The 12,253-nt window shown below is 40.2% G+C and overlaps 1 protein-coding gene across 3 annotated transcripts in view; it reads left to right on the top strand.

Moving 5' to 3' along the window:
* Positions 1 to 12,253, top strand: part of LOC135982315 (amine sulfotransferase-like) — a 56,878-nt gene that overhangs the window by 8,733 nt on the left and 35,892 nt on the right. For 2 of the 3 annotated variants that reach the window (XM_065588366.1, XM_065588367.1), the window contains exons 2-5: positions 3,975 to 4,148; positions 5,552 to 5,760; positions 7,727 to 7,853; positions 11,389 to 11,483. The exons of the other annotated variant lie outside the window; for it this stretch is intronic. In XM_065588366.1, the coding sequence (XP_065444438.1) occupies positions 4,007 to 4,148; positions 5,552 to 5,760; positions 7,727 to 7,853; positions 11,389 to 11,483 (573 nt within the window). In that variant the 5' untranslated portion in view covers positions 3,975 to 4,006. The remainder of the gene's footprint in view (positions 1 to 3,974; positions 4,149 to 5,551; positions 5,761 to 7,726; positions 7,854 to 11,388; positions 11,484 to 12,253) is intronic. 3 annotated transcript variants of the gene reach the window in all.

Here is a 12,253-nt window from a genome sequence, read left to right as displayed (position 1 = left end):
CTGCCTTCTTCCTGTTCTACTGCTCTCATGGTACTGCTCTGCTACCTACCTCTATAAAGGAGAACTAACAAGTTAAAATGCCTTGTTCAAAAATTTTAAGTAACACATTTGCTGTTCAGGTGTTTGAAAGTTAACTTTTCTTGTCTGCACAGTAAACACTGGCATTTTTATCTGTTTGAATAATCGAAGTGGTGCTTTCCGTGCCTTCTTGGTGGCAAAGATTTGAACTGCTTCCTGAAGGTCCACAGTCTGGGCCAGCTCATACTCTATTGAGATGGTTGCAAGGCTGACCAGCCTCTCCTGTGTCATTGAGGAGCGTAGATGTGTTTTTATTAACTTCAGCTTGGAGAAGCTGCGTTCTCCACTGGCAACTGTTACAGGAAGTGTTAGAAGTATGCGCAGAGCAACAAAAGCATTTGGAAAGAGGGTGGTCATCTTATTTGTGCACATATATTCCAGAACAGCCTTTTGAGTTGATCCCGCTGAAATGTATCTTGAAAGGGCTTTCAGTTCATCGCCTAAATGACTCGCATCAATATCATGCATGTCATCATGTATCAACATTGTCACTAGTGCCCTGCATTGCTGGTGTAGGTCTTCTTCAGATACAGTGAGGAGTTTTGGAATATCATACAACATCCCAAATATACTGCTGTGTTCCTTGAGCTGCATGAAATGTTCTTCAACTGACTGTAATGCACAGTCTAGCACCTGGTTAAAGAATTCAATTTGAATTGTTGTTTGGGGTCTCTTATGGGATTATCCCATGTAATCAAAATGTCTTCATCTTCGGTGACTCTTGTATTCTTGAATGGGTGGGGAAATAGCTTCAGTGTGAAGTTCCTCTGCCAACTTCTGTGCACTCTTCAGAACGTTTTGAAATCCCTCATCTGACCAGTAAGACTGTAGGTATGACTTTGCTTTGTCCAGTTGTTCCATTGCTCCAACTATATCAAGGTCAACACCTTGGAGTCTCTTGCTTACAACATTTATTTCAAACAGTATGTCATGCCACAACACTATAGGGTGACCAAACAGCAAGTGTGAAAAATTGGGATGGGGGTGGGAGGTAATGGGCACCTACATAAGACAAAGCCCCAAAAAATCGGGACTGTCCCTATAAAATTGGGACATCTGGTCATCCTACAACACTAAGCCACACAGAAATTTGAAGTTATGTATGTTTCTGGTGATTCCATTTCCCTCTGCCACTGTTCTCCCACAAACAGTTCCTGTCATAGCATTATCCTCCATAATGGCAACTGTGGCATCATCTATCTTCCCAATTTGGTGTTTGATAGGCTTTATCACCTCCACTCGAGAAAAATACATAGATGCTTTGAATTACATTAAAAAATTCAGCAGCCTCACTAGAAGCTGATGCTGCATCACTGATCACCAAGTTCAACGAATGAGAACTGCTTGAGGGTTTAACTCTCGGATCCATGTCTGCACTCCTCTGTTCGTTCCTCTCATGTTGGCACCATTATCGTAGCCCTGACCTCTCATGTCAGCTATCGCAATTCCGTATCTTCCAGCTTTTTAGGAAGCACATGTCATACCAGCTCCTGTAGTATCATCAATGACAATACATTCTAAAAAATGCTCTCTGACAGTCACCATTGAGGGACATTTTCACTAGGTTTTGTTGTTGTTACAAAACGCATTAAAGTCATTTGTTCCGTATGGCTGATGTCAGGTGTGCAGTCCAGAATAACAGAGTAATATCTTGCTGACTTCAGATCTGCCACAATTTTCTGTTCGACTTTTGTTGCCAGTAACTGTATGATCTCATTTTGAATTGTTTTTCCAAGGTAGTGGTGTGTGTACATTTCTTGGGTGGTGACTCTTCTTAGATGCTCCTGGAGTACAGCATCAAACTCAGCCATCAGCTCCACAATTTTAAGGAAGTTTCCATTGTTTGGCACATACAGCTGATCTGAAGTGCCACGCAGTACTAAGTTCTGGGTAGCAAGCATTCTCACAATGACAATGAGCCTTTTCAGAACATTTTGCCAGTAAAGAGACTCTGATGCAATTTTTCTTGATGCTGATCATCTATGGTGGCCTTCAACCTTAGTCTCATCTCAAGCTCTTTCCACCTATGGAATGCTGTCTGGTGATTTACTGCCTTCTCATGGCATGCCAGATTTCTAGCCAGATTTTTCCAGTCCTTTGTTCCTGTAGAACCCAATGTGGCTGGAACATTAGACTGGAAGAGTTTGCAACAAAAACAGTATGCAGCATTCTGGGTTTTTGAGTACATAAGCCATTGCCTCTCCACTTTGTCACCATTGGGGATCACATCATACCAGTAATGTGTTGGATGGAAACTTCTATTTTCATTGTCTTTGGGGAACATGAAGTTTTTCACTTGCTGTGGCCCATGCACTACAAGGAAGCCCCTCAGGCTACTGCTCAAGTGGGTCCACAGTCCTGGATCATCTAGACTTAAGGAACTAAACTCAGCAGCAGCTGTTTCTTCCGCCTCCACCACACTCTCTTCTCTGATCTACACTTTTCTTCAGGAATATGCATGGTTACATCCATTTGAGATGGAGATATGGATGCTGCAGTAGCTGCCAGGTCACCTGCACTCTGACTAACTGGAAGATCAGGCATCTCCTCACCACTCACATCCTCACTGGGGCCGGAAGGCTCACCGTGAACATTTGTGTCAACGTATCTCAGGAGAGCTCCTTCCTGCTTAGATAGAAAAGTTTCCTTGACTTTCTTTTTCTGAATGCTGCCCCAGAGGGGTGTTTTCTTCCTTCACTCATGACTGCTGTTCTGTGCCAGCTATAGTGGCTCTCAACACTGAATTGAAGGGGACAAATAAGCAGGCTGGTAGCAGGGCCTGAGTGAGGGAAGATATCAGCATCTTAAGGGCCTAACTGGCTTCTACTACTTCAGTTGACTGCCTGTTCTCCTCAAGTCGGTTCAGGGAAGCAGCAGGAAACAGGAAGCTCCCTGAGGAGCTGTTGTTAATCAGTCCAGGCTCCTGGGGGTGCTAGAAAGGTACATAAGAGGCTCCTCCTCCTCCTCTCTCTCCCTGAAGCTCCTGCTGCTTTCTGTTATTCCCTCTCACCTTTTCTCCTGCCTGCCTGCCTATTATGTCTCTCGTGCCCTCCTTCCTCTACCTCAGCACTCCACCATCTCTGTGCATGTAGAGCAGAGAGAATACATATACACCAGCAGACACAATTTTCTACACTCTGGATCCTAGTGGCGCCCCCAACCCCACCACAGTCTGGCACCTGAGGCGGCCGCCTCAGTTTGCCTCATGGTAAGGCCGGCCTGGTAGCCAATATGCTCCACAGGCACATATGTGGCATGATGTCACTATTTTATAAGATTCTTAACCTGTAAATCATAGTGGCCAAAAATAAAATTATCAAAGAAAACTCTTGAGAGGAAATAAACTTCCTCTCCCTCCCTCCTATTTTGCTGAACTTATGTTACTAGACAAGAGGGACTGGGAGAAATATATTAAACAGGGAAATAGGAGAGAGAGAATCAGAAATAATATGATGGGGTCAACAAAATACCAGCCACAAAATTAATTGGAATGCCGCCTCTGGTTGTGCACAAGGACTAAGTTATAGCTCATAGAAAGCACTGGATTTTGTGGTGAGCTCCTTGAGTAGCTCTGATTTTAAGTGCCCATTACATAGATTCTGTGAAGTTAGATAATTCATTAAAGCAGTATTAGTGCCTAACAATACCAGACACTTGTACAAGAAAATAACTCAAAGACAATGTATTACACAGCACTTTTAGCTGAAAAAGATATTCTGTTCTCATGCCAGTCCCTAAAAGTGCCATTTCTATACTGTCATTCAGTTTGTTGTTTTTGTTAATGTACATTTTGCTATCAAAAAGGGATCTCTTTTATGTTGTAGTGAATTTTTTTTCCTGAAGGATAGATAACACCAAAATAAAAATAATATTAACTTATGTTTTCTAACCTGCAGATTCTTGACATAGGAGTGAAACTGAATTAACAATGGAGCCATCAGAAGAATTTGTGTTCAAACATAAAGGATTTAATTTCCAACCAGACCTTGTTACAGCTGAATACATAGATTCACTGGAGGATTTTGAAATCAGAGACAATGATGTATTTATTGTTACTTATCCAAAATCAGGTAAGACTGATTGCTTGATTTCCTTTAGGAAAATCATATCTGACTTTTGTCTTTAACCTTAATTGACCCTCCCCCCTGACCCCGCTTCTTGACCTATTTTGGTGGTAGCAGTTTAAAATCTTTTACCTGTCAACATTTTATTGGAGACATTATCTCAGTTTCATCCCTATGTTTAAGCAATGGCAGAAGGTTACCTCTAAGCGTTAAGTTGCAAAGTATCAGGGGGTAGCCGTGTTAGTCTGTATCCACAAAAACAACAAGGAGTCCGGTGGCACCTTAAAGATTAACAGATTTCTTTGGACATAAACTTCCTTGTTATAATCTGCAAAGTATATTTGAACTGGGCAAATATTGCCAAAAGGTGTTCACAAATATCTATTTGTTTCTGTAATAGACAACTATTCTTATTCACCTTTGTGTAAATATTTATGTCAGCAATATTTTGGAAACAGTACGTTCTTGGAAGGGGAAGGTGGTGTGAATGCTCAGACTAATGAATTTTCACACAAATACAAAACCTCAGACTCCACCAAGACAGCCATCTCTACTGCCAAAAAATAAAGGACAATCCCCCACCCCCCCGATTGATCCCAGTCCTCTCACAGACTATTCAAGCTGAATTACCAACGTCATGTACTCAGGTGATCAGCATTTTTGTTCTCAGACTTCGCAGTGATATATTTTCTTAAAACAAGAATAGCACCTCTTCCAGCCTATGAGGTTTGAGAAATACTTGCAGCTGAAGTTATAATATAGCAGAACCAACTCCTCTGTGACAAGCTCAGAGAGAAGGACTCTTTAATTCATTGTATACTAAACATTGTAACACAGCTTTTGACACTGACCAATTCTGGTCCTAAAGAACCCTTGGCACTTCTTAATAGAGAATTTCTTGTATCGCTGAGATGTCATGTAACATGCACAGAAAGGACAGACCAGTGTGAGCCTTCTCCATGAGGCCTGAAGTAGCACTGGTGTTCTTCCACTGCGGGGGTGGAATGGGGTACTTAAAAACTCTCAGAACAACAGTATACAGGGTGCTTTGGATAGGGCCAGTGAATCCACTGGCTATTACTGTAATGGACAGTCATGCTGCAGCACTGAGGCTACATAAGAGGGAGAACTGTCTGTAGTAATCACGCTTTCTATGGGGAACCTGAATACCCTAGGTAAAAATATTTGAAGATTTAGTTATCGACCAGCACATAGATAGATACAGGATTTTTAATACTAAAATGTACTGTTTGGATTCCCATTCCTGCTATATTATGTACTCCCTTTAAGACAAATTTTTGTACTTCATGTATAATGTAAAATGAGACACATCTTTGAAGATTATTACATGACATTACAAATAAAATTAGCATTAAAGCTGTTTCAAATAAGGCTATTTTCTTTCCCAGGGACTGTGTGGACTCAGAATATTTTGAGCTTGATTTATCATGAAGGCCATCGAGATGGAACAGAAAATATGGAAATAATAGACAGAGTCCCATGGCTGGAGTATAACATACATAATATGGATTATGTCCATCGTCCATCACCTCGTCTCTTTACAACTCACCTGCCTTACTATTTAGTTCCAAGAGATCTGAGGAATAGGAGAGCAAAAGTAGGTGATACTATTTTTACAATTTAATTAACATTACCCAGGAAAACTGGTAGCTTTCACCAATAAATCAGTCTAAATCTTCTGGGCCAGACTGTCTGTCCTCCCACAACAGCCCTTCCAAAAGTAAATCTCCCCTGCATGGGGATGGGGCTCACTTCCTCCAAAGCCCCATTCCATGTCCCTAGACCCAGCCAAAGGGGGGAAAACAAGTTCAATCAAGACCTCAGGACTTCAGTGTCCAGTTTCAGTGGAGATCCCATTTTTCATGGAACTGCTGTGCTTGGCCTCTGAAACGGAGCTGCTTCTTCCTCATCATGACAGCTCCCCCTAAAAGGGGCGTTAGTGATGGGTTATGATCATTACAGTCTGCACGTTATATTGTAAATTACAGTGTTTTTGTTGTTGTGGTGCATGTAGCTATGTAACTGTAAGCTCTTATGTTATCCATGTTTTACATCTCCTGCATCTTTTAACATCAGGAAACTTCTTGCTAATGATAGGGGTGTGGACTGATGCAGCTCAAGAGGAAGGATCTCCCAGGGTCAGGGATTCGCACCGAGCTCTCTCTCATGGAGATGGCTGCCCCGCCCTGCTGTGTTGCTTTCCTTAATCTAAACAGACAGTCATTCACACCGAAGGTGTGCAGTTCTGGCCTGTGAGAATTGCCTTGTGGGAGCGAAGCCAATCTCTTACATTGCTACCCGGATCTCCCATGAAAGTTGGCATGTGCTGTGCACCCACTTCCCCAGGAGACTCCCTTCCCAGGCACCTTTGCAGCTTCCTTATCTCTGTTGCAGTAACACCTATGATAAAATGAGCAGATGCGTGTTGCAGAGCTTGCACCACATGAGCTCCATCAGTGCAACCTCTCAATCCATAGGAACCTTCCTCTTGATTTGCTTTATAGCTCAGCCCTGTTTCCCATGCAGAAAGAGTCCTACGGTTACAGGGACAGTAAAAGTAAATGGAACAACAACATCTCCTAAGCTGGACATAGCACAATTTTAACTACAGACATTGGAAAATCTTGTATTGCTTATGTATATTTTACAGGGCTCATGTAGATTTTCACAATTTTAAGAACATGTTGCTGGTGTAGGGAGTTTTTCTCTTCATGGCTTCTAGCTAGCTGGTTTTAGTGTGCACCACCATATGGCTTAGCTGTCTGTGTGGTTTTCCAGAAATTCTCAGCTCCAAATGGTTGGAGAAATTGGTTGAGATGTGCAGCAATGCATGTTAGCATTACTTTTTAAACATCGTATCCATTACAATTCTCTAAAAATATCTCTAGCTGCAATTTTTTTGAACGAGCAGTAAGTTCAGGCTTACTATGAGTCACGTTTAAGGATGTGTTTTTCACTGAAATACTTTATCAATATACCAAACTACACATAAATAAGTAACTACTGCTGACTTAACAGTGTTTGTATTTAAAAGGAACTCAAAATCAAATCAATTTATTAAAGTTTAAATTCTTTTCAGATAGTACACCTGCAACTGCACTCCCTGTTTATTTTTGTGTAGTTTATTATCACATTTCCCATGATTTTTTAAATGTTTTTGCTCCTCTCTGACTGTGTGAAAGACCCATGTAAACAACTGGAAAAAACTTGAAAACCTGATTCTAAGTACACTTACTCATGTTCCTAACCTTACAACAGTGAGTAATCCCATTTATGTCAGTGGTACTATCACCTGTATACAGTACACATGTGCATGAGGGTCTTTAAAATTAAGGAAGCGCAATAGTGCCTCGGAATGTACAGAAAATGCTGACAAAGACACACAAAAAATCCCATTCATTTAAATCAGGATAAACTATTTACTAAAGTACTTATTCTAACCCTTTTCAGATATAATGATTTTAGCATTACTTGCAGCAATAGCAATTTTATAAAACCACCGATTTTTAGGTTAATTGTGTCCCTTTAATATAACTGAGACTGTCACTCTTTTTACCTTGCAGGTTATTTATGTAGCCAGAAACCCGAAGGATGTTGTGGTTTCCTATTTTCATTTTTCCAAGCTTTCAGTCGTACTTGAGACAATACCAGATTTTAATATTTTTCTGGAGAGGTTTTTAGCTGGGAAAGGTAAGGTTTCATTTACTGCTAAAAGGATAAGCCCTGCTCACTGACCACAGCCTGAATAAACTATCTGAGTGGATAAATTACTTAGATGGAGGAACTGGTCAAAATCCTGGCCCCCACCTCACAACCTGGGGTCTAAGGTTGCAGTGAATGCAATATCATCCACAAATCATAATAGAGATTTTGTGCAAAGGTAGTCCAGGGGAGCTGCACAGGCACATGCATTGCACCAATAAAGTGTAAGTTGCCTCGTGTATCTCAATTGGGTGTTCACTCTGAAACCTAACAATGAAGATTTCAATACATTTCAACTCCACTTAGGTGCTCAGATAACACAGGTGAGGAGATGAGGATGAGCGCTATGCAAAGAACACACAGAAGTAGTTTTCTACTGTTAATTTTCAGGTTTAGTTGTTTTCCACAACTGTTATGCCTATCCGGCAATTCCAAACCACTACTTATACCTTCCAAAGAGCCAAAAGACTCAGCTGTAACCTATCTAGCTCCTGAGTTCTCTCTTAAAATCTCTGACAATGCAACATTCTCACTAAGGCAGTTCTACACACTATTATGATAATTAGTGAGACTATCTCGTCTGCATAGGATCTTTTGGGCCTGAATCCAGCCTCTTCTCCCCTAAGCTTTGAATCCACTGCCTCTTTTGTCCTGTGTAGAATCACACTACAGATGATTTCCCTTACAATAGAGAGTAGTGTGACTCCTCTCCAGTTATTGCCGTCAGTGAGATCACCCTTTTTAGGTAATCTGCCAACGATTCCATGTTTTCACTTGTCAGGAGGAGTCTCTTCTCCCTGAACTTAGAACAGTTCTGTCAGTTTTATTAGGGTAGTGGGGTCAAGTTCTTTTAGCTCTTCTGCTGTGATTTGATCATCACCTGCCATTTTGTTGTTTTTCAGCTTCTTAATTGCATCCTGTATTGCTGACATCTCTGTTGCATCAATGTTAATGCCAAGTAGATAATGTTCACATGTTTCATCAATATCTGGTGTTGAGCTGGGACTGAGTCTGTTGAGGACTTGTCTGAAATGCTCTGCACATCTGTCGTTCTGTTACACCTCAGTTGTAAGCCTTTTTTCATCTTGGCTTTTCATTGGCCCATTTCCTGTTTGAAATGTCCACACTTTTCACTGTGTTGTCTGCTTTCTTGTACTTTTCCTTTGCTTTTTGCAGTATTTCGTTTGTCTTAGCGTTCAGGAGTTTTCCTTTCAGTGCTTTTCTTTCCTTGTTGAGATGCGACGTCTCTTGGCTTATCCAATCCTTGCTCTGTGTGTGCTGATACCAGGCTGTGACTGCTGCAGCTTGAATCACATTGTCTCAGAGCACTGTGCAGTTTTCTTCAGGTCCAATTTCTATCTCACCTTCCTCTGCCTCTGTCAACACCACAAATCTGTTCCATAGTTCACGTTGGAATTTCTCAGAGCACCCTTTTGTTTTCATATTATTGATTTCTTTGCCGCTTTCTGTTTAAAGTTGGTCTTTCTCAGTTTTAATTTCAGTTTGGCAATGCAAAGATTTTGGATGCTCCTGTCATTTGTAGCTTGATGTGCCCTTGCATCTTGGACAGATGACGTGAATCTTGAACTGATGCCGATGCAATTGATTTCTTTTTTTGTTTTGCCATCTGTCAGATTCCATGGTTCTTTGTGTATGTCTCTAGAAGGGATCAGGGTGCTTGCAAGAACTAAGTCAGACACCAAGAACAAGTCTGTGAATTCCAGGTTTCCTTCATCATTGATATCATTGACTTTCAAAAGGTATTTGACAGCCTCCATGGGCATACATTGTGGAATAAACCCATCAATACCATACCGACCACATACAGAGATGCAAGGTTGCTCTATAAGAGTGAACAACCTGACAACAGAGAGGTTCATTGTGGACAAATATGTGAAACAGGGCTGCATTTTATTTTTGCTGTTGTTTAGCATTGCCATAGACAGGCTAATGAAGAAGTATATTAGTAACAGAAAACCTGGTATCCAGATGGCAAAAGGCTAGAAGACCTAGACCGAGACACTACTGAGCAATACCCTGGAAAAGCTACAAACAGAGAAAGACAACTTGGCAAAATCTGTAGGTCAAACATGGCTCAGAATCAGTTACAGACAACCTTGAAATTCAGATGTCAAGCAGTAACTTCATATTAGAAGGCAAAAACATCAAGAAAGTGGAATAATTCATCTACCTAGGCAGCACCATTTTAGCCAACAGGAACATCAAGAATAATATGACATCAAGGTTAAGAAAAGCATCCACCTAATTCACTAAACTCAACAACACATGGACATCAAAGATATACAGCACCAAAGCAAAACTGAGAATTTTCAACTCAAACATCTCCGTGATAACGTATGGCTGTGATAGCTAAAGATCTACTAAAATGTTAAACAGAAAATTAGATGCCTTCAAAAATAAGTGCCTACCAAGATTCCGGACATTGGATGGAGAGACGTCATCACCAATAAATATATCTGAGAAATCACCAGCCAGCAGCTTATTTCCACTAGAATTAGAAGGAAGTATTGGACATATATGGGGCATGGGCTTCAGATGCCAACACACAGAGTCCCACATGAAGCTGGCAAGAGCCGTGAGAATGATTAATGGAGTAGAACATGTGCCTTTTAGCAATAGACTCAAGGAGTTCAATCTGTTTAGCTTAACAAAGAGAAGTTTAAGGGATGACTTGATTACAGTCTATAAATACCTATATGGGGAACAATCTAGCAGAGAAAGGTAGAATACAATTCAATGTCTGGGAGTTGAAGCAAGACAAACTTAGACTGGAAATAAGGCATAAATGTTCAACTGTGAGAGTAATTGGCCACTGTAACAATTTACCAAGGGTCATGGTGTATTCTCCATCACTGACAATTTTTAAATCAAAAATGGATGTTATTCTAAAAGATATGTTTAGCATTTATTTGGGAAGTTCTATGGCCTGCGTTATACAGGAAGTCAGACTAGATGACCACAATGGTCCCTTCTGGCCAGAGAATCTTTTAATCTATGAATCTATCAATTTAATTCTAGGTTTGTGATCACTAATCCATCAAAAGCAATAAAAAATATTATCTATAAATAAATAATCCAGGACATAAAAGCGAAAATATGCTGTGCTAGGTGAAAGTACCATTCTGTGCTGCCAGTAGAAGCTAGAGGTAAAAGTAGAATGTGTATTGGTTATCATGTAATGGTCTGTTTTTGGAAAAAAACAAAACTTGTCCTCAGATCCCTAGATAAGAAAATGGACTTGGCTTAGCCTTTATATCATGTTTACGGTGAAAGATAATCCAGTATAAGGCTGTGAATAAAAACAGGAACTGGAATAAAATCTCTGTGAGCCCACATTTTCCTGCCAACAGCAGAGGGAAGAGAAGCTGAAAAAAGGAAGTCTGATCCATCGATTCTGAAGCCATGCTTGTGAGAGTATTAGAATGCAAAAATGTCAATGACTGAATGGTTTTTCTGTTTGAGATCATTAACGTTTATTTCTATAATTTTTCTCCTTCATAAGTACTGGCTGGCTCCTGGTTGGATCACGTCACAGGCTGGTCCACCCACAGGGATGACTTCAATATTCTCTTCCTTACCTTTGAGGAGATGAAGAAGGTGAGACTAGTCAATGACTTTATATCTGAAAGAAACAGTAAATACAATGCCTCCAATTTTCAGTCTGATTTTGCCACCTTTACTCACATTGAGCTGTACTTTACTCTGTGAAGAAACTCTGTGAAATCAACGAGAAAGGCACTTTGGTCTCATTGATTTCCATGTGAGTCCTTCTCAGTGTGAGTAAGGGTGGAAAAATCAAAACCGTAGGGTGAGATGTTCAAAAGCACCAAAGTAAGTTCGCCGCTTAACTTCTATTCATTCAATAGCACATAGAAGCCTAATTCACTTAGTCACAAAAGGTTTCATTTGCTTCCTAGTGATGAATATCTGCTGCATGTGAGTACAGTTAGAAAAGATAATAATCTTGCTTTACTTCATTTCTTTTTCTGCATAGCAGGATGGCAGCTATACAACCCATCCCACGAGGCATCCTAAAGGGAAAGGAGAGGTTTTGTTACATTTTAGAACTTCTCAAACTGCTTTTAGAACTAAAGATGTTTTATTAAAATGTCATTTTTTGCAAAACTGAAGATCTTCTTGTAATTTTTTGTGAAAAATGAGATTTTAGTGCAATCTCTATTCAAAACTAGGTTTTTAGTAAATAAAGTATATTAACTATTTTGATGTTTTCAATAAAGATATCTATGTGAAATCTTTGAAAAATACAGAACACTTCAAAATTTCAATTTTTGTTAGAAACTAGTTTTTTTATTTTTCTACCAGCTCAGCTAGCTTTTGACTCCTTAACAACTTCACCTAGCTTAGCA

This window comes from Chrysemys picta, chromosome 3 (assembly GCF_011386835.1).
Source record: "Chrysemys picta bellii isolate R12L10 chromosome 3, ASM1138683v2, whole genome shotgun sequence".
NCBI lineage: Eukaryota > Metazoa > Chordata > Testudines > Emydidae > Chrysemys > Chrysemys picta.
Note: the sequence above shows the minus strand (reverse complement) of the source record. Positions and strands in the feature narration are given on the sequence as shown.